The 21,450-nt window shown below is 63.8% G+C and overlaps 2 protein-coding genes across 2 annotated transcripts; one reads left to right on the forward strand and one right to left on the reverse strand.

The window, feature by feature from the left end:
• Positions 1 to 1,058: 1,058 nt before the first annotated feature.
• Positions 1,059 to 11,391, reverse strand: CHCHD4 (coiled-coil-helix-coiled-coil-helix domain containing 4). Its single transcript, XM_045534124.1, has 3 exons — positions 11,270 to 11,391; positions 6,186 to 6,284; positions 1,059 to 2,087 (listed from the first exon to the last, which is right to left on the reverse strand). The coding sequence occupies exons 1-3, from the start codon at positions 11,289 to 11,291 to the stop codon at positions 1,783 to 1,785; spliced, it is 426 nt and encodes a 141-aa protein (XP_045390080.1). The 5' UTR covers positions 11,292 to 11,391; the 3' UTR covers positions 1,059 to 1,782.
• Positions 11,392 to 11,649: 258 nt separating this feature from the next.
• TMEM43 (transmembrane protein 43) lies at positions 11,650 to 20,844 on the forward strand. The gene is given in 13 exon segments (XM_045534125.1): positions 11,650 to 11,806; positions 14,217 to 14,366; positions 15,250 to 15,384; positions 15,954 to 16,048; positions 16,387 to 16,436; positions 16,624 to 16,693; positions 17,425 to 17,495; positions 17,810 to 17,931; positions 18,094 to 18,168; positions 18,408 to 18,431; positions 18,433 to 18,510; positions 18,711 to 18,828; positions 19,013 to 20,844. Coding segments are annotated over 13 exon segments (1,203 nt in total). The 5' UTR covers positions 11,650 to 11,794; the 3' UTR covers positions 19,216 to 20,844.
• Positions 20,845 to 21,450: the final 606 nt, after the last annotated feature.

Raw genomic sequence — 21,450 nt, forward strand, 5'->3', positions numbered from 1 at the left:
TCGATTGGTGATGTAAACGTAAGTGTGCAAACCTGAGATACCTTGCAACCAGTGGGCACGCACATATGCACACACGGCTAGAGAATTACAGTAAGGTAATACGTGGCTCAGTAAATTCTTATGAAATTTCCATGATCAGTTGGGCCATTTGCCTTTCATTTGGCAGGGAAATTTAATTTTTCTTTACTAATTATCCCAAATATGAACTCTGTGTTTAGCTACTGTTTCCTTGGTTTATATAGAAATCGAAAATGATTCTTACACGATATATCAAATAATAATTTTTTTCAGGGGGAGCAGGCACAGTGGCTCACGCCTGTCACCCCAGCACTCTGGGAGGCCGAGGCGGGAGGATCGCTCGAGGTCAGGAGTTCGAGACCAGCCTGAGCAAGAGCGAGACCCCGTCTCTACTAAAAATAGAAAGAAATTAGCTGGACAGCTAAAAATATATACAGAAAAAATTAGCCGGGTGTGGTGGCGCATGCCTGTAGTCCCAGCTACTCGGGAGGCCGAGGCAGGAGGATCGCTTGAGCCGAGGAGTTGAGGTTGCTGGGAGTGAGGCTGACGCCACGGCACTCTAGCCCGGGTGACAGAGCCAGACTCTGTCTCAGAAAAAAAAAAAAAAAAAAAAACAGGCAGGAAACAGAGCCCACCTTCCCAAACTTCAGGCAGGGAATGGGTTTGGGGGCCCACGATACCCATTTTTCAACAAGCGCTCAGGGGACTGGTCACCTTTTAGAAGCCAAAACAGGCAATTAGGAAGAGACGAACCAGCTCCCCCCTTTCTTGACTAAGCACAAGCTCCAGGTTACCCAAAACCTATGCCCCTGACACAGCACAAAGACAAGACAAGACACCAGCTCTCACTAGGGCATTTACTCGCACACAAAACACACGAGCTTGCTTTAAACTCAACGTAGAAAACGTTGACAGACTCACACTGGTTTACCAGTCAGCACCTTTGAAGAAAAATTGCAATTTAATTTTTCACAATTTCTTTTTCTTCCCATCAAAAATAGTTTTAATCAGTGGAAATGAAGGACACATGCAAAATCAGGTAGAAATCATGTTTCTCTTTAATTGAGTAGTTCATTCACATTCATTCCTCTCCTGGCTGCGACCCTGGTGACGGTTAGGTCCCCATCTCAAGAACTTGGCACGGGACCGGGTTGAGAGCCAGCGTGCACACAGGCCCCCGAGCCGGGGGGTTTGGAATCACAAGAACCGCAAAACCCAGCCTGTCTCTCTGACAAAGGGACCACGAGCGGGAGGGTCCAAAGCTCCACCGTGTAAAATCGGGACGGCCGGAGCTCAGTGCAAACACGGAAACCAAAATGTTATCAGGAACGTAGCGCCCCTCACACAGTCCAGGTCAGAACGGTTTTGTTTCTATTTTATCACCCAAAGGGGCGTAAAATCCACTCAAAGGTATAGAACGAATCGGACTAAATCAACTCACTCTGGGTAACGGTTTTTTGGACGCCGGCCACATTCAGCACGTTTTTTCCAAAGGGGCAACATTCAGGGCGACGTGGGACTTCCACGGCGGCGGCTACGTTCGCTGGCACCTTGGCGGAGGACACAGACGTACAAACCCCATCTGTGCCAGCGTCCACGGCGAGGGACCCAGGCCTCTGATCAGCAAAGTAGGTTACTTCGCACACTGAGCCGCACGCAACGACAGAGGAAGAGACACTTTCCGGGAAGGCGACAAAACGGCAAGGCGCAAAAGGCCCGAGTCGTTCTAAAGTGGAAGGACCCGAGCCCGGCGCCCTGTGGCCTTCATGGACGTGACCCCGCCTCGTCTTTGGTGGCCGTGGCTTCAGTGGCAGCCGCTCCTTCGACACGTTCCCCTGGCTTCTCCTCCCCTTGCTCCGCCTCGTCCTCCTGCGGATACAGGTCCGGGTACTTCTGCATGCACTCCTGCATGGCCCGGAACTGGTCTATGCAGTCGGAGCCCTTGAGCTCCTCGGTGCTGTAGTGGAAGCAGGAGAAGGCCGACTTGAACTGCTCCCCGCAGGGCCCGCTGGCCATGCCCCCGAGGCACGGGCAGTTCCAGTTGATGCCTCCGTCGGGCAGGATCAAGCCTGGAACAGGAAGACGAGCAAGGACACGGTGAGAGCCGCTCCCCCCGGGTCCCGGGCACCCAGAGGCACTCGCTGCCCACGGGCCACCGCGGGAGGCGCAGGGCACCGGGCACTCGTGCTGCCCGGGACGAAGCCGGCGTCCCGCGGCCCAGCTAAGGGAAACGGCGCCATCGGCGTGTTTGTCCCTGCGTGGCGCTGGTCGGTACCCCGCGCCCCCCAGGGCTGCGAGGCTGCGCCTCCAGAGCGCTGGGAACCGCCTCGTCCCAGGAAGCCACCGTCTGCCCGGTTTACTGAGGAGCTTTCTGGAAGCCAGAGGCGCTTCCAGGGCCGACGTCCTGATCTCGGCCTTCCAACCCTGCTGGGAACCCCCCGCCCCACAGGGACAGTGGGGACCCGGCCACCCCCTGCCTCACGCTCCCACCCACACGCACAGTGGGGACCCGGCCACCCCCTGCCTCACGCTCCCAGCCCCACACGGACAGTGGGGACCCGGCCACCCCCTGCCTCACGCTCCCACCCCACATGGACAGTGGGGACCCGGCCACCCCCTGCCTCACGCTCCCGCCCCACATGGACAGTGGGGACCCGGCCACCCCCTGCCTCACGCTCCCACCCCACATGGACAGTGGGGACCCGGCCACCCCCTGCCTCACGCTCCCAGCCCCACACGGACAGTGGGGACCCGGCCACCCCCTGCCTCACGCTCCCGCCCCACACGGACAGTGGGGACCCGGCCACCCCCTGCCTCACGCTCCCCGCCCCACACGGACAGTGGGGACCCGGCCACCCCCTGCCTCACACCCCCCACCCCACACGCACAGTGGGGACCCGGCCACCCCCTGCCTCACGCCCCCGCCCCACACAGACAGTGGGGACCCGGCCACCCCCTGCCTCACGGTCCCCACCCCACACGGACAGTGGGGACCCGGCCACCCCCTGCCTCACGGTCCCCCACCCCACACGGACAGTGGGGACCCGGCCACCCCCTGCCTCACGCCCCCACCCCACACGGACAGTGGGGACCCGGCCACCCCCTGCCTCACGCCCCCGCCCCACACAGACAGTGGGGACCCGGCCACCCCCTGCCTCACGGTCCCCACCCCACACGGACAGTGGGGACCCGGCCACCCCCTGCCTCACGGTCCCCACCCCACACGGACAGTGGGGACCCGGCCACCCCCTGCCTCACGCCCCCGCCCCACACGGACAGTGGGGACCCGGCCACCCCCTGCCTCACGGTCCCCACCCCACACGGACAGTGGGGACCCGGCCACCCCCTGCCTCACGCTCCCGCCCCACACGGACAGTGGGGACCCGGCCACCCCCTGCCTCACGGTCCCCACCCCACACGGACAGTGGGGACCCGGCCACCCCCCTGCCTCACGGTCCCCACCCCACACGCACAGTGGGGACCCAGCCACCCCCCTGCCTCACGTCCCCGCCCCACACGCACAGTGGGGACCCGGCCACCCCCTGCCTCACGTCCCCGCCCCACACGCACAGTGGGGACCCGGCCACCCCCTGCCTCACGCCCCCGCCCCACACGGACAGTGGGGACCCGGCCCACCCCCTGCCTCACGGTCCCCACCCCACACGGACAGTGGGGACCCGGCCACCCCCTGCCTCACGGTCCCCACCCCACACGGACAGTGGGGACCCGGCCACCCCCTGCCTCACGCTCCCCACCCCACACGGACAGTGGGGACCCGGCCACCCCCTGCCTCACGCTCCCGCCCCACACGGACAGTGGGGACCCGGCCACCCCCTGCCTCACGCTCCCCACCCCACACGGACAGTGGGGACCCGGCCACCCCCTGCCTCACGCTCCCGCCCCACACGGACAGTGGGGACCCCGGCCACCCCCTGCCTCATGCTCCCCACCCCACACGGACAGTGGGGACCCGGCCACCCCCTGCCTCACGCCCCCCGCCCCACACGGACAGTGGGGACCCGGCCACCCCCTGCCTCACGCCCCCCACCCCACACGGACAGTGGGGACCCGGCCACCCCCTGCCTCACGCCCCCACCCCACACGCACAGTGGGGACCCGGCCACCCCCTGCCTCACGCTCCCCACCCCACACGGACAGTGGGGACCCGGCCACCCCCTGCCTCACGCCCCCACCCCACACGCACAGTGGGGACCCGGCCACCCCCTGCCTCACGCTCCCCACCCCACACGGACAGTGGGGACCCGGCCACCCCCTGCCTCACGCCCCCACCCCACACGCACAGTGGGGACCCGGCCACCCCCTGCCTCACGCTCCCCACCCCACACGGACAGTGGGGACCCGGCCACCCCCTGCCTCACGCCCCCGCCCCACACGGACAGTGGGGACCCGGCCACCCCCTGCCTCACGCCCCCACCCCACACGGACAGTGGGGACCCGGCCACCCCCTGCCTCATGCTCCCAGCCCCACACAGACAGTGGGGACCCGGCCACCCCCTGCCTCACGCTCCCGGCCCCACACGGACAGTGGGGACCCGGCCACCCCCTGCTTCACGCTCCCGGCCCGCAGCTGCTCTGGGAAGCCCGGCGGAGTCTGGGGACTGGCAAGAAGGACGAGGCTGGTCCTTGTGCGCTGACGGGGACAGATGTTCGAGACATGTGGCACAGGGCCAAGCTGGTGGGAAGCCACGTGGTGCAACCGAATTCTCGCCAAAGTCTCAATCACTACAATGCTTTCAGGGTGGCTTCGGGGGCAGTTGTGTGACAGACATGGGAACACGATTCATACAGACGCTCCTGCCTGCAAAACGCCAACGAAAGGAGGCCTCATGCTTCCCTGCAGGGGGGTACCCGGCCTGGCACGCTGCCCTGGCGTCCAAGGTCCCGGGTGGAACCTGCCTCCCAGCTCCCGCTCGGGAACCCTCCCTGACCAACGCGCCTGCCACTCTGGTCCGTATGTGTAAAGTGAGGACAACAGAGGGGACCCGACCGCCCCGGGCCCCCGGCGGCTGCACCGTGAGCCCCCCTGGGTTGAGCCGCGCTCGGGAGCTCAGACTCCTCTGACCAGTCCCGCAGCGGGCGCCACTAGGCACGGCTCACACACACCTTCCCGGGGTTCCCGGGGTGCAAGTCGGGCCCTGCAGGGTTCCCGGAGCCCTTCCCCGTCTCACCACCTCTCCCTACTCGCAGGATTCTGGGCTGGAAAAACGGTCCCAAGTGCTGCCCCCTAGAGGTTCAAATCTGCACGACCCGTGTCCAAAAGGAATAATAATATTTTATATCAAACTAATATAAATGTTGATCATTGACAAAGTACGAGCCAGGTCCGCGGGAGCCCGGTTTGACGTTTCTCAGGGGCGGGCGAGCGGGAAGGAGACAGCTGCTCACAGAGAACACGGCAGCGACTGGCACTTCAGGGACACAAGGACAATCCCCACACAAGGTGTGACACAGCCCAGACGCTGTGCGTTTTCAAACAGGCGGTGACTCGAGTCCTTGCTACTTCTGGGCCCTCGGTCTCCCCTTGGACCAGGTGATCTCTGAGACCCTCCTGGTTTTTGGATTCCGGGACCAGGAATTCCGCCGTCTCAGCTACTCCAAGCACCGTGGCAGCTGCGGCGCCGGGCGCTGGACGGTGGGGAGGTGACACACCGGCAGCCTACGGAGTCGGCTGTAATTCAGCGATTTGGCGACTGACAGCCCAGAACCTGGGTGCCGGAGTTCTCTGGGTTTTATCGACATCTTTGCATGGGTGGAAGGGGCTGCAAGGACACACGCACTGCAGGGCCGCCGGCAGGGTCCAAGCGGACATACTGCAGACGACAGAAGCACAGCGAGGGCCGTGGGGACAACGGGGAATGGCGGGAGCCGGACGGGCTGCCCAGTCTGAAGACTGACGCACTTACGTTTTTCAAGAACTGTCACACAAATGACAAACAAGGCCTCTGCGTTCTGGCCGCATCAGAGGACGGCGGGGAAGCACTGAGCACGAACGGCCCCCGCACCTCTGAGGGCGACAAACCCGCTGCCCCAGGGACGGTCCCCAGAGGCCGCCTGCGCCAGAGCAAACTGGGGAAGGAACCCGGCTCGCCGGGCTCCCCGCCTCCAGAACAAGCCCGTGGGGTCCCGGGATGCCCCATGTCACTCACCGTGCTCCTCGTACGGGTCGTTGGGGTCATCGGCCACCAGCTCTGCGTTGCTTGGCGTCTCGTGGTCTTCTTTGGTCACGAATATGATCCGATCCTTCCCTGGCGTTTGGAGAACAGGGGAAGGAAGGTCTCACTCGGGAGCACCGGACCGGCCTTAAACCCAAAGCCGCCGCACACCGAGATCGAGGACTGGCCCGTCTGCAAACCCGCAACTGAGACGGCCACCAAACTGCTGCACCACCGACCGGCGGACGGGCCGGCGGCCACTGCTCCCGAGGGCCTGCGGCTGGGACACAAACGCCACCGAGGCTGTGAGTGACAAGCAAGACAGCACGCCCTCCTCCCTGTGCCTTCTCCCGGTGGGGCCGGAACGGCCCGGCCCAGCCAATGCGGCTGCTTCTGAGGCCCCAGGTCCTTTCCTGTTCCTGTCCAGAAAGCAACAGCCCCCCACCCAGAACGGAGCGAGGAGGCAGCCCCTCTCAGAAACCCGTGCCCCTCGGGCTGTCCACAGGACCCCGCAACCCGTGGGCGCCTCCCCGGCTTGCTCTGCTTCCCTCCTCCCCAGCCCTCCCAGGGAGCTCCCGGCAGTCAGCTCCCAGACGACACTTGCACAACGAAGGGCCGGGCATGCTCCGGTGCCCGCCACGGAGCCCCACCCCACTCTGTGCGGCACAAGCCGCTCTCACACGCAGGAGGATGGGGAGCGGGGCACAAAAAAGGGCACATGAGGAAAAAGGGTGCTTTCTAGCACGTTGGCGGTTTACGCACAGGGTGTGGGATGCAAGGAAAGACAGAGGAAGACTGAGAACTCCGACTAAGCGAGCGTGCAGCCCGCCCAACTGAGGCAGCCCCCGCATCTGTCCAAGGCGTCCTCTGGGGAAATCGCCCCGGCACCTGCCTCTGAAAGGAAGAGGACACAGAGGGTCAGAGAGTACCCACAGCCAACAGCCCTTCTAGGTCACGGGCCTAGTGCTGATGTTTTTACCTTCTGGAACCATCTGCAATTCCTTATTTTTTTTAGGACAAACAGAACAGGCTGGCAGGTAGGGTCAGGGGTGCGGGTCGGCAGGGCCAGCACCGGGAAGCCGGGATTAAACTGCACAGCACCTTGTTCAGGGCCGGAGTCCCCGCCTGGGCCTCGCCGCCAGAAGGTCCAAGGCCTCGGGGGAAACACCCCAGTGGGAGCCAGACCCACTTTCTACGAGGAGCTTCTCACAGGAGGCTGGTGAGCCAGAAAACCGGGGCGCGTGCAGTCACGGTCTTATAGTGACCCTATAAATTATTATCACCCCTGGCCGGGCGCGGGGGCTCACGCCTGTCACCCCAGCACTCTGGGAGGCCGAGGCGGGAGGATCGCTCGAGGTCAGGAGTTCAAGACCAGCCTGAGCAAGAGCGAGACCCTGTCTCTGCTAAAAATAGAAAGAAATGACCTGGACAACTAAAATATATAAGTAGAAAAAATGAGCCGGGCGTGGTGGCGCCTGCCTGTAGTCCCAGCTACTCGGGAGGCTGAGGCAGGAGGATCGCTCGAGCCCAGGAGTCTGAGGTTGCTGTGAGCGAGGCTGACGCCACGGTGCTCTAGCCCGGGCGACACAATGAGACTCTGTCTCAAACCAAAAAAAAAAAAAAAAAAAAATGTGGGTATTACAGGTTTGGCTCAGCAAACCTTGAGCAGCTCCAGCTTTGCACGGGGACCTACGTGGTGGTCATTGAGTAAGGCACAGGCTGGGACAAGGACCCTGACAAAGAACTCGGGGGAGGGAAGGAGGCGATAAGACATTCCAGAAGGATCGGATATGGGTGGGGCCTGGAAGGCAAACGCTGGCTCTCAGAGGTGGTGTTTGCTCACACGGTCAGAAGGACGGGAAAAGGTTTTCTCGAGAAAGTGGCACTTCAAAGGGTAACAGAAGCCCCAGGAAGCCTTATCAGACCCCCACAGAGCCACCTGCTGGGCTGTCCCCACACATCACGTATCACAGTTTGCAATGACACAGCCATTCGGTGAGGTTTTAAGGCCAGTCTCTTCCACCATGCCACGGATGGGGCAGGGACCGTGTCCCCGTGCCCCCTACTATACGCACATCACATGTGCTCCATAAATGCGGACAGAAGGGGAGAGGGGAGGCTGGACCTTAGGGAGAGGGAAGGAAGGAAGGGAACAGTGTGGCTCCGACAAGGACAAGCGTGGCGAGCCCGAGGCCAGGGAGCAAGGCTGACCCAAACTAAGAACTTTAACTTGAAAGCCCAGAAATAAATTTACACAGGCCAGCGATTCAGAACAGCGAGCGGGCACGCGTAGGATGTGATAAAAATTTGAGCGCCTACTGTATACCCAGCCCTGTACTCGATGCCGGGGATACGGCCCACCTCATGCTCTCAGCTCAGTGAGAAAAGACAGGCAGGAAAGGAGACGACAAAAACCAAACAGGGTAATTTCAGGACGTTTAAAATATGCAAGACATAAAGGGTCAGGGAAAGCCTCTGCAAGGAGGTGACGTTTGGGCTGAACTGTAAGGGATGAAGTGTCAGCCAAGGAGCAGCTGGAGGCAGGATGCACGGAGCCGAGGGAATAGCCAAGCGGCCCGTGCGGCTGCGCGGCGCAAGCGTGGGGAGAGATCCGGTTGGAGGGCTACACGGGGCTGGACCTCGTAAGCACTCAGACGGAAAGGAGTTTGGGATCATTTTTCTAAATCCCCCGTGAAACATAAAGGACCAGCAAGCAGAAAGACAAACAGTTGGGGACTTTTTAGGGGACAGTGATATGGAGGAGACAGAAACTAAGAAAGGCCTCAAAGTGAGTGAGCTTTCGATGTTCTCTCATCCCCAAACTACAAATCTCTGAACCAGGAAAAGACAGGGCTCCATGCCTTGGGGACAGGTGGAACTGGCCACCACCCTTCCCAGAAACCCTGTGACTCCGCTCAGTCTTCAAAGAGGAGGAGGGTCGTGTTTACCTGCACAGCCTCACTATGCCCAAAAGCTCAGAGACTATTTGCTAAACGAAGAAGTAAACTAGAGACTCAGAGGAGGGAAATTAAAAACAAGAGACCTGGCCGGGCACGGGGGCTCACGCCTGTCACCCCAGCACTCTGGGAGGCCGAGGCGGGAGGATCGCTCGAGGTCAGGAGTTCGAGACCAGCCTGAGCAAGAGCGAGACCCCGTCTCTACTAAAAATAGAAAGAAATTAGCTGCACAACTAAAATATATCTATAAAAAAAAATGAGCCGGGCGTGGTGGCGCACGCCTGTCGTCCCAGCTACTCGGGAGGCTGAGGCAGGAGGATCGCTTGAGCCCGGGAGGTTGAGGCTGCTGTGAGCGAGGCTGGCGCCAGGGCACTCTAGCCCGGGTGACAGAGTGAGACTCTGTCTCAAAAAAAAGAAAAAAAAAACAAGAAAAAGAAAAACCCCACAAGAGGCCTACCGCTGCCTAACGAAGCGGGGAGGGCAGAGGACTTTTGCCCGTGTCACACCTTCAGGAGTGATGGACACAAATATTAACGGCACTCGTTAGAGAGAGAGGCTCCTGGTTTTGTGACCCAGGCGAGGAAGAGGACCAGGGTCCTGAGGGACAGGCTGGGGGTCCCGAGCTGGGGGTCCCGGGCTTGGCATCCCGGGCGGGGGGTCCGGGCGGGGGGTCCCGGGCTGGGGGGTCTGGGGATCGGGGGTCCCGGGCTTGGCGTCCCGGGCGGGGGGTCCGGGGATCGGGGTCTCGGGTTGGGGGGTCCCGGGATCGGGGTCCCGGGCTGGGGGATCCGGGGATCGGGGGGTCCCGGGCTGGGGGGTCCGGGCTGGGGGGTCCCGGGCTGGGGGTCCGGGCTGGGGGGTCCCGGGCTGGGGGTCCCGGGCTGGGGGTCCGGGGATCAGGGGTCCCGGGCGGGGGGTCCGGGCGGGGGGTCCCGGGCTGGGGGTCCCGGCTGGGGGGTCCGGACTGGGGGTCCCGGGCGGGGGGTCCCGGATTGGGGGTCCGGGGATCGGGGGGTCCGGGCTGGGGGTCCGGGCTGGGGGTCCGGGGATCAGGGGTCCCGGGATCGGGGGTCCGGGCTGGGGGGTCCCGGGATCGGGGTCCGGGCTGGGGGGTCCCGGGATCGGGGTCCGGGCTGGGGGGGTCCGGGGATCGGGGTCCGGGCTGGGGGTCCCGGGCTGGGGGTCCCGGGCTGGGGGGTCCCGGGATCGGGGTCCGGGCTGGGGGGTCCCGGGCTGGGGGTCCGGGGATCGGGGTCCGGGCTGGGGGGTCCGGGGATCAGGGGGTCCCGGGCTGGGGGTCCCAGGATCGGGGTCCGGGCTGGGGGGTCCCGGGATCAGGGGTCCGGGCTGGGGGGGTCCCGGGATCGGGGTCCGGGCTGGGGGTCCGGGCTGGGGGTCCCGGGATCGGGGTCCGGGCTGGGGGTCCCGGGATCGGGGTCCGGGCTGGGGGTCCCGGGCTGGGGGTCCGGGGATCGGGGTCCGGGCTGGGGATCCCGGGCTGGGGGGTCCCGGGCTGGGGGTCCGGGGATCGGGGTCCGGGCTGGGGGTCCCGGGATCGGGGTCCCGGGATCGGGGTCCGGGCTGGGGGTCCCGGGATCGGGGTCCGGGCTGGGGGGGTCCCGGGATCGGGGTCCCGGGCTGGGGGTCCGGGCTGGGGGTCCCGGGCTGGGGGGGTCCCGGGATCGGGGTCCCGGGCTGGGGGTCCGGGCTGGGGGGTCCCGGGATCGGGGTCCCGGGCTGGGGGTCCGGGCTGGGGGTCCCGGGATCGGGGTCCGGGCTGGGGGTCCGGGCTGGGGGTCCCGGGCTGGGGGGGTCCGGGGATCGGGGTCCGGGCTGGGGGGGTCCCGGGCCCGGCGCCGCGGGACGAGCAGCCACTCAAGGACACAAGACGCCGACACGTGGCGCGGCAAGAAGGACGCGGACGACTAACAGCGGCGGATTCCGAATTCCGAGCCGGACGCAGCGGGCGCGGCCCCTCCGCAGCCCGGGCCCGGGACTCGGCTCCCCGCGTGCCGGCTCCGGCCTCCCGGCGACCTTGGGGCGGCCCCGAGCCCGGGTTTAGGGACCTGCGACCCCGGGGCGGCGACGGCGCACGGTCTCCATGGCAACCGCCCGGCCTACCTTCCTGCCGGCAGTAGGACATGGCGGGGCCCGGCGCTCAGACCTCGCGGAAGCGGCGGCGGCGGCGGCGGCTTCTTCCCGCCGTGACCTCCGTCTCCTCGAGCCGGGCGGGAACCTCCGAGGACCGCGCGGACCCGCCCCCTTCAGGTCTGCCCGCCGCGCGCCTGCCCGGCCGCACTCAGCCGAAAACTACATTTCCCGGCAGCCCGCGCGCCCCGGGGCCCCGCTCCAGCCAGTAGCGGCTCCATTTCCGCGAGAGGCCTGCAGCGCGCAGGCGCGTCGGGGAGGCAGCGCGCGCGTCGAAACTGTGCGACGAGAGCGCCCGGCCCCGGACTCCATTTCCCAGGAGGCCTTGCGGCGCGCGCGCGCAGACGCGCGGAGGGGCCCGCGGGGCGGTGGCCGCGTTGCCGGTCGGTCCGGTCTGGGGCTCCGCCCGGACTTTCGGAGCTCGGGGGCGACGCGCTGCGGTCGCCAACCCGGTCGCCGGCCGAACCGAGCGAGGCGGCAGCGCAAGCCGGTCCCGCCATGGCGGCGAATGTGAGTGTCCCCCGGTCGGCCGGGCCACGCCCAGACGTCCCCGTCCCCGCGGCCGGGTCCCCCCGGGCCCCGAGAGCTCCCGGCCCAGGGGACGGGCAGACCGAGGCGACATGCCGCGAGGACCCGGGCCGGGCCGGCAGCGACGGCGTCGGGGTGACGGCGAGGGCACATCCTCGCCCCGCGGCCGGGCCCCCTCCCCCCGGTGGGGACTCGGCGGCGACTGACGGGGGTCCCTCCCGGGCCTCCGCGACCCCGTCTCGGGAACTGTCGCTCGGCGGACGGGCCGGTGACCCAGCGGTCGCCTCCTCTGGGCAAGCGCCTCTGGGGCGCAGCCAGGGCCGCAGCCGGTCGCGGACACGCCCTTCCCGGCCTGTCGTACCCCCGCCCTGTCGCCCCCCCCCCGGCCTGTCGCCCCCGGCCCTGTCGCCCCCCCCCGGCCTGTCGCCGCCCCCGGCCTGTCGCCCCCCGCCCTGTCGCCCCCCCCCCGGCCTGTCGTCCCACCCCGGCCTGTCGCCCCCGGCCCTGTCGCCCCCCCCCCGCCTGTCGCCCCGGCCCTGTCGCCCCGGACACGCCCTTCCCGGCCTGTCGCCCCCGGCCCTGTCGCCCCCCCCCCCGCCTGCGGCCGGCCCTGTCGCCCCCCCCCGCCTGTCGCCGCCCCCGGCCTGTCGCCCCGGCCTGTCGCCCCTGGCCCTGTCGCCCCGGACACGCCCTTCCCGGCCTGTCGCCCCGCCCTGTCGCCCCCGGCCTGTCGCCCCGGCCTTGTCGTCCCCCCGACCCTGTCGCCACCCCCCCAGGCCTGTCGCCCCCGGCCCTGTCGCCCCCGGCCTGTCGCCCCGGCCTTGTCAGGCCAGGCCTTGTCAGCCCCCGGCCCTGTCGCCCCAGCCTTGTCGTCCCCGGCCCTGTCGCCCCCCCCCAGCCTGTCGCCCCCCGGGCCCTGTCGCCCCCGGGCCTGCAGGGGAGGCGCCTGCCCAGCCCGGGACGTGCTGCCGGGCACAGGCCGACCGGGGCGGATCCGGGCTCCTCCACCCGGTGGCTGTGTGGCCTTCGCCTCTCCGAGCTGGTGTTTCCTAACGGGATCGGTTCCTGCAGTCGCAGGGAGACTGTCAGCGCAGTGCCCTGCCTGGCAGGGGCAGGGACTTAGGACACGACAAAAAGCCTGTCCCGGCCGCGTAGCACAGTCCCGGGGGCCGGGGACCGTCTTGGGGCTCTTGGGCCCCGACTCCTCTCCGAGGAACGTAGGTGCATTTGGGGGTGCTCTGCTGCCAGGCCCGTGTCACCCGGTGGCTGGGGACGCAGTGACGGGAGCCACCGGGCTGGGCGAGGCAGAAAGATCCGCAGATGGGAGGTGGCGCAGGGAGGCAACAGAGCTCCTAACCAGGGTGACAACGGGGCCTGTAGTGACAGCGCTGTCACCGTCTTCGTTTTATACATGAGAATATGTATATGATACACACAGTATACGTATGGTGTGTTCATATGATATATAACATACGTGACGTCTTTGTATAATACAGAACATAAACATGTCTAATGTGTAACGTCTTTACATAATATATAACATACAATATATGTGTATGTGTCTTTATGTAATGTAGAACATGTGTCTGTGTAACATACAGTATATATGTGTATGCATGTGTTGATTAATATACATGTCTTTATATGACATATAACATAACATGCATATACATGTCATTACATCATGTACAACATATATATTTATATAACATATAACAATATGCGTATATACGTTTTCATATAATATATACCTTCATATAACATATATACTATATATGTGTATTTATATAATAATGTGTGTATAATATATATGCTATACATGTATATACGTGTTTTTATATAACGTGTCTTTATGTAACACATAATATACGTATATACAAGTGCTTATGTAATATATAACATGTCTATATAACATATATACTATATATGTGTATATATATGTTTATATAATATATAACATACAACATATGTGTATGTACATGTCTTTATGTAACACATCTTTCCATAATATATGATATATGCAATATATATGTACATAGATGTGTTCACATAATATATAACATATATATCTGTGTGTGCATGTCTTTATATGACACATAACACCTATGTTACATGTGTACATGAACATACAGATCCTCCATGCTTCCTGGGAAGGGGCACAGAAACTTTCTGGGCGGACAGGAATGTTCTATGTCTTGCTCTTGATGTTGGTCGAATGGGGTATACACTGGTGGAAACCCATGAACCTGCACATTAACTATCTGGGCATTTTTACCGTATGTGATGAAAATTGAAAAGAAACACAGTATAAATAAATAAATAGCAAAATTCCATTTATTTTTTAAAAACAAATCCTCATTCTGATTTTTGGATCTGCGTTGTTTTTCCTTAGTATTCCAGCACGGGTCCCAGGAGAGAGCACGTCAGAATTACAGCCAGCCCCGAGCCAGGCTTCCTGGAGCGGCTGAGCGAGACCTCGGGCGGGATGTTTGTGGGGCTCATGACCTTCCTGCTCTCCTTCTACATCATTTTCACCAATGAGGTGAGAAGTCCGGGTCCCCCGTGCAGAGCGGGAGTCCCCGTAGCGTCAGCAGCAAAAGCTGTGAATCTGGAAGCGCGATGTGGTAATACAGGGCCTCGGTTTTGCAGCAGACAAACCGGGGTGCTGTACTGGGTGGCATTCTGCTGTGACCCACCGCACAACTGACGTAAACAGGAAGGGGATCAGTTCACACACCTGAAAAGCTAGGGGGGCAACACCTGCTTCAGGCACGGCTGGATCCAGCTGCTCCTGCCGGATCGCCAGAGATCTCCGTTTCTTTCTTCCTCTCTCGCCTGGTTTTCTCTGCGGTGTTTTTCTGGGCCAGGCCCTTGCTCTGTGGTGGCAAAGGTGATCCCAGCCAGTCCAGGCTCACGTCCATCCAGTTTAGCAATCCCGGAGACAACAGGAACCGGTTCTTCTCTAAATCAGTTTGGCAGAAGCTGCAGGGAGCTCTCTCGGTCTCCCAGCTGGGCCAAGCCCTGTGGCCGGGGGACAAGGCCTGCGTCACATGATTTGGTTCACATCAGCCCGTGTACAGCACGGGGCCTGAGAGTAGGGCAGAGGAGAAGGCAGAGGAGATGGGGGGAGGGCCCAGGGCAGGCAGAGCCCCCAGCTAGTCCCAGCCCGGGGGCAGTGCTGAGGCTGCCGGGTGGGGGGTGGGACAAAGCCCGTCTGGGAAATGAGGAATTGTGGGTTCCAATCCCGCCTGCACCTGTGAGACCTCAGTTTTCCAGCTGGTAAAATGGGGAGATGAGTCTCCATGCTCCCGGACAGTCTGCAACAAGCACAACCGTGCCGGGCCACCCCTGACAGTCTGCAACAAGCACAACCGTGCCGGGCCACCCCTGAGCTCTTGGAGTCCCCAACTCCCCTCTGCTCACAGGGCCGCGCGCTGAAGACGGCGACCTCGTTGGCCGAAGGGCTGTCACTCGTGGTGTCCCCCGACAGCATCCACAGCGTGGCTCCGGAGAACGAGGGGAGGCTGGTGCACATTGTCGGCGCCCTGCGGACGTCCAAGGTAGGCTTGGCCGTGGTGGCGGAGCCCGGGGGACTCAGGGCACACGCGCGTCCAGTGCTCGGCCACCAGACCGCCCGGTCACCAGAGCTGCCTGTGATTTGAACAACTAATCCGTTGTCGTCAGCACAATGCCACCGGGCCACGTGGCCCACACCTGTCCTGTGAGGGTCACAATGCCACCGGGCCACGCGGCCCACACCTGTTCTGTGAGGGTCACAATGCCACCAGGCCACGCGGCCCACACCTGTCCTGTGAGGGTCACAATGCCACCGGGCCACGCGGCCCACACCTGTCCTGTGAGGGTCACAATGCCACTGGGCCACGCAGCCCACGCCTGTCCTGCGAGGGTCACAATGCCACCGGGCCACGCGGCCCACGCCTGTCCTGCAAGGGTCACGGTCGCAGGCATTAAGCGTCAAGAACCCGTGACTGGCAGCTCTGCCCAATGTGCCCCCGTGAAGCAGCCCCAGAATCGTATTTCCCTTCCGGTCTGGCCCCCCGAGCCGGGCACGCAGGGCTGACGTGAGTCTCACCCTTAACTCCTTGGGTTTGTCTGATTCTTTTCGAAGCTCTTGTCGGACCCCAACTACGGGGTCCACCTTCCGGCCGTGAAGCTGCGGCGGCTCGTGGAGATGTACCAGTGGGTGGAGACGGAGGAGCACAGGTGAGCGGGGCCCCGAGGGCAGGTGCGGACGGAACGCAGGTGGCTGTCACCGTGAGGCCTGTGCGGTTCAGAGCATCAAGTTCTCCTACCAGAGAAAACGGAATCATCCTCCCACGAGCAGCCAGGGGTGTGGGATCGGGAGGGTGCAGAGATGCAGCGAGAAGTTGCCACGGGAGGAAAGAGGGACCGGGCAGCCCCCCGTCTGGGAGGTGGCGGGGACGTCCGTCTTCTGTCCCTGGAGGGAGCAGAGGTGACCTCCCGGCTGGCTCCCGGCTGGCTCCCGGCCGGCTCCCGGCCGGACGCGTGGGCTGAGCCCGGCGGCCTGTGCTTCCCTGCAGGGAGTACACGGAGGACGGGCAGGTGAAGAAGGAGACGAGGTTTTCCTACAGTGAGTACCGCGCCTCGCGGGCTCCCCCACAGCAGCGGGGACCCTGGGCTGCGGGTGGCGCTGGGTCCCGGGGGCCGCTCCCCAGGGCCCTGCTCTCCCTCCCCCGCCCCCCTGGCCCTCAAGCGCCCTGGGCTCGGATGTGGCCTCCCTTACCGCGGTCCCTGAGTCGCTCCCTCCGCCCAAGCAGACACGGAATGGAGGTCGGACATCGTCAACAGCAACAACTTCGACCGAGAGATCGGCCACAAAAACCCCAGGTGAGGGCCGGGCCGGGCCTGAGCGCCCACTGCGCTGGCCGCTCTCCAGCCTCAGTTTCCGCATCTGAGTAATGGGACGACTGAGCTCGTCTGCCCCGTGGGGAGATGAAAACACGGGACCGTGGTTTGAGGCATCAGGACCTGCTGTCCCCGGCCCCAAACAGGCTCCTCTCGAGCAAGTCGCCAGCACGAGGACGGGGCTAAGCGCCTGCCCAAAGGGCTTTGCCTGGACGGCGCCCAGGAAGGGCGTTGGTGGCAGCTGGCCCTGCCGGGAGGACGGGCGAGGGAGGCTTTCGGTTGCTTGAGTGCTGGATCCCGCCTCGGGGTTTCGGCAGAGGGACGCGAGCTCAGGGGCGTGGCTCCGTGGCGTGGCTCCATGGCTCCACAGCGTGGCTCAGCGGCGTGGCTCCACGGCGTGGCTCCGCGGCGTGGCTCGGGCGAGGCTCCGCGGCGTGGCTCCGCGGCGTGGCTCCGCGGCGTGGCTCGGGCGAGGCTCCGCGGCGTGGCTCAGGGGTGTGGCTCAGGGGCGTGGCTCTGCAGCGTGGCTCAGCGGCGTGGCTCCGTGGCGTGGCTCCGCGGCGTGGCTCGGGCGAGGCTCCGCGGCGTGGCTCAGGGGTGTGGCTCAGGGGCGTGGCTCGGCGGCGTGGCTCCGCAGCATGGCTCCCTGGCGTGGCTCCGTGGCATGGCAGCGGGGAAGTGGCCGTGACACGGGCTCCCTTCCTCTCTCACAGCGCCATGGCAGTGGAGTCCTTCACGGCAACGGCCCCCTTTGTCCAAATCGGCAGGTTTTTCCTCTCGCCCGGTAAGTCGCAGGCCCTTCAGGAGAGGAGCTGTCACCGTCGGCCACGGTCGTCCCAGGGCTGGGACCCCCGGCCTGACCCGGGGAGGCCGGAGAGAGCGAACTCTCAGGGCCCAGACAGCCACAGTGACGGGCAGAGGCCAGGTGACCCCGGCCGGGCCTGGCCGGGACGTGCGTGGCTGTAACCCCAGCTGGAAGGGCAAAGGGCAAAGGGCCACGGCCACGCCGGGGGCTGTGGTCACCCTGGCTCGGAGGGGCGAGGGCACAGGGGCGGAGCCGGTGGCCGAAATCGCTCCGAACCCCCCTGCGCCTCTCAGGCCTCATCGACAAGGTCGACAACTTCAAGCCCCTGAGCCTGTCCAGGCTGGAGGACCCACACGTGGACATCGTCCGCCGGGGGGACTTTTTCTACCACTCGGAAAACCCCAAGTACCCCGAGGTGCGTGGAGCACGGGTCGGGGCCCCGAGGGTCGCGTCCCTGGGGACACCCGCACGCCGAACCCCGCTTCCGATGGCCGGGTGGACCGCAGGGGGACAGGCCTTCGGGGGCAGTGGCACGAGGGACCCGGCCCCACCGTCCCCGCTCCCCGTCCTCCCGCAGGTGGGAGATCTGCGCGTGGCCTTTTCCTACGCCGGACTCAGCAGCGACGACCCCGACCTGGGCCCGGCCCACGTGGTAACCCGGCTCCCCGGGCGGACCCCAAGGCAGGGCCTGAGCCCGCTGGGGACAGACGCTCTGGACTGTCCGGAACGCTTGGGCTGCCCCTGTCCCCACCCCCGTGCCCGCCTGGAAACGCGTTTCCGAGGTCCCTGTCCCTGCAGCCACCGGGTCTCCCCTGCCCCCCTGTGGCTCTCGCCTGGCCCCGCTTTCCCTCCCATCGTCCCCTCGGCTCTAACGCTCACGCCCCCGACCAGGTCACCGTGATTGCCCGGCAGCGGGGGTGACCAGCTGGTCCCATATTCCACCAAGTCGGGGGACACCTTGCTGCTCCTGCACCACGGGGACTTCTCGGCGGAGGTGAGTTGCTGCCGCCACCCTGGCCAGAGCGAGGAGGGACAGCGGGGTCCCCCCTCCGTCCTTGCAGGGGCCTGTCCTACGCTCCCATGATGAGGCGTCTCAGGCCTTGCTCTGGGCTCCGCCTGGCGGCAGGGGGACGGGGAGCGGGTGGGAGGGTCCCCCGTCGGCAGCGGAGTCTGACGTCCCGCCTTGTCCCCCAGGAGGTGTTCCACAGGGAGCTGAAGAGCAACTCCGTGAAGACCTGGGGCCTGCGGGCGGCCGGCTGGATGGCCATGTTCATGGGGCTGAACCTCATGACGCGCATCCTCTACACGCTGGGTAGGCGGGGACGGCTGGGGACGGCCGGGGACGGCCGGGCGGGGCCCCGTGTGCCGCCATCTGGCCCGACGGGGGCTCCCCGGGGCGGAGAGGAGGCCGCTGGGCCCCGCGTCCCTGCCCCGCAGCTGTGGGCTGAGTGAGCGGAGAAAGGCGCGGTGGCCTGATGGCCTTTGTCCCCTCCCAGTGGACTGGTTTCCTGTCTTCCGAGACCTGGTCAACATCGGCCTGAAGGCCTTTGCCTTCTGCGTGGCCACCTCGCTGACCCTGCTGACCGTGGCCGCCGGCTGGCTCTTCTACCGGCCCCCGTGGGCCATCGTCATCGCCTGCCTGGCCCTGGTGCCCATCGTCCTCGCCCGGACGCGGGTGCCAGCCAAGAAGCTGCAGTGAGACGGGCCCGGCTCCGCGCCCGGCAGGACCCAGGCCGCCCCGCGCCTCTGCCCGAGCGCCACGCCGGGGCGGGAGCCCAGGGCAGTCGGGGACCCTGTGGATGTGGCCCGTCCTCCGCGGGGGCTGGACGTGGCAGCGTCAGGCTGGGTGTGCGTCCGTCACGCCTTCCCCGCCCCTTTTCCTGCCCGTGGGCAGAGCCCCTGCCTGTCCTTCCTTTCTCCTGGGGCCGGGTGGCTGGGGCCGGGGTCGCGCGGTTCACTTCTCTCAGCCCCGCAGGGACTTGCCGAGAAAGGCTCGGCCTCGTGGCCCGCCGCTTGTCACCGCTGAGGACGAGTGCCAGGACCCGGCCACAGGCGCCAGCTGCGTCCCCCATCCTGAGCGACAGCCTCGGGCCCTCACTGCTAAGCAGCATGTCCCCTGCACGGCCAGGCACGCGGGCACCCAGGCGTGTGGCTCGAGCTCGGCTTGGCACTTGACAAGCAAAAACAAACAACGTCACGCACGGGCAAATCTGGACATTCGGGGGCTTCACGCTCCTGTGTCCGCTTGGCAGCTCTGTAGCTCGTGGGGTCTCCGAGGCCCCGTTAGGTCTTTCCCCTTCGTTCCTTTGCTGCTTCGCGGGTGGGCTTCCCAGAAGGGAGGGAGTTACCGGAATAAGGTTTAAAAACTACAACAGAGCCGACCCGAGCGATTGCCGTGGCAGACTGGTCACCTGCTAGTCGGAGCTAAGCCAGAGCACGGAAAGCCGTCCCACTGCGGTGCGGCCTCAGCGACAGAACGTGGCCTCGGTCAGTATCCTGGGTCACCGAGAAGCCACCAAAAGGCTGCCTGTGACACGAGCGTCAGCGGAGGGACTTGTTGGCACCCTGGGAGGAGCCGGGGAATCTCCGCCGGGTGAGAGAAGCATTTCCTGTCACCCTCCGGCTTCCGAAAGTAGCTGCCGATGGTTTTGAGGTTTTCGTCGACCGTGAAGAGGTTGGACGCTTAGACTGAAGCTTGGCGCCTTCAGCGTGAACCAAAATCGAGAATCTGGGGCCCGAGCCTGGCCAGAGAACAGCCACGTGTCGCCTCGCTCCCCGACCTTGGACAACCACGATGACTAAAAGGATTCTTTGCGTATCCGTTAATCTCGTGGCTACGTGGAAACTGTTTTGTGCTTGCTGGGAGCGGCGGCTTTGGCGACTCTTCGGTGGCCGGAACACTGAGAGGTCAGAACTCCCGACACCACCATCGGCGATGGTCTCCCCTGTCCTGGACTCGCCGTGCGGCAAATCGAGATTCTTCCCGTTGGAAACAGCCTCCCGGCGGCGATTTGTCTGGGCTCTCGGATTGCAAAGGGTCCTCACTGCTGCTCGTGAAATGAGCAATTCCGTCCGCTCTCCAGGTTCCTACAGAACGCTTTCCGGAAAACACACACAGCCTGACCAGATGACGGCTAAATACAAAACTCCCGGGATTTGGTCTGTGTTATTTTTTTTTCCTCATACGCATTTTAAATTACTGCCAACTTCCAAAGTGTTCTTAAAGGGCAAAATAGCGTTAAGTAAAATTTGAAGGCTTTGGGAAAATTTGTATCGTCTTTGTATTTTTGATAAAAATTTGAAATAAATTTCTAAATGTCTTCCGGTATATAACCTTGACATTATCCTGTTTGTGGGGGGTTTCTTTTTTTTTTTTTTTTTAATTCTTCATGAAATCTTTATCTTAAAGAATGCAACCATAGAGTTCATTAGAAACTGTACAGGGGCCGGGCGCGGGGGCTCACGCCTGTCACCCCAGCACTCTGGGAAGCCGAGGCGGGAGGATCGCTCGAGGTCAGGAGTTCGAGACCAGCCTGAGCAAGAGCGAGACCCCGTCTCTACTAAAAATAGAAAGAAATTAGCTGGACAGCTAAAAATATATAGAAAAAATGAGCCGGGCGTGGTGGCGCGTGCCTGTCGTCCCAGCTACTCGGGAGGCTGAGGCAGGAGGATCACTGGAGCCCAGGAGGCTGAGGCTGTATAAGCCACGAAGATGCCACTGCACTGTAGCCTGGGCGACAGAGCAAGACTCTTGTCGCAAAGAAAAAAAAAACCTATAGAGACTTTTTTTTTATAGCTCAGTTCTAGGTTGCTTTTAGTGGTTAAAATAGGTTTCCATGAAAATTTAAAGTCAACGACTCACAGACCGGAGTTCTGAGTCCCAAGTCTGCCGCCGACTGGCCGTGTGATGTCAGGCGAAGCAAAGATCTCTGGG

This window comes from Lemur catta, chromosome 21, assembly GCF_020740605.2.
Source record: "Lemur catta isolate mLemCat1 chromosome 21, mLemCat1.pri, whole genome shotgun sequence".
In the NCBI taxonomy this organism is placed as follows: domain Eukaryota; kingdom Metazoa; phylum Chordata; class Mammalia; order Primates; family Lemuridae; genus Lemur; species Lemur catta.

Bases quoted from the DNA above. Each gene is read 5' to 3' on its own strand.
- CHCHD4 (XM_045534124.1), bottom strand. From the start codon at position 11,291: ATGTCCTACTGCCGGCAGGAAG. The intron at 6,285-11,269 runs GTAGGCCGGGCG...TCCAAACGCCAG, and splicing joins GTCCTACTGCCGGCAGGAAG to GGAAGGATCGGATCATATTC. The intron at 2,088-6,185 runs GTGAGTGACATG...TTCCTGTTCCAG, and splicing joins CGACCCGTACGAGGAGCACG to GCTTGATCCTGCCCGACGGA.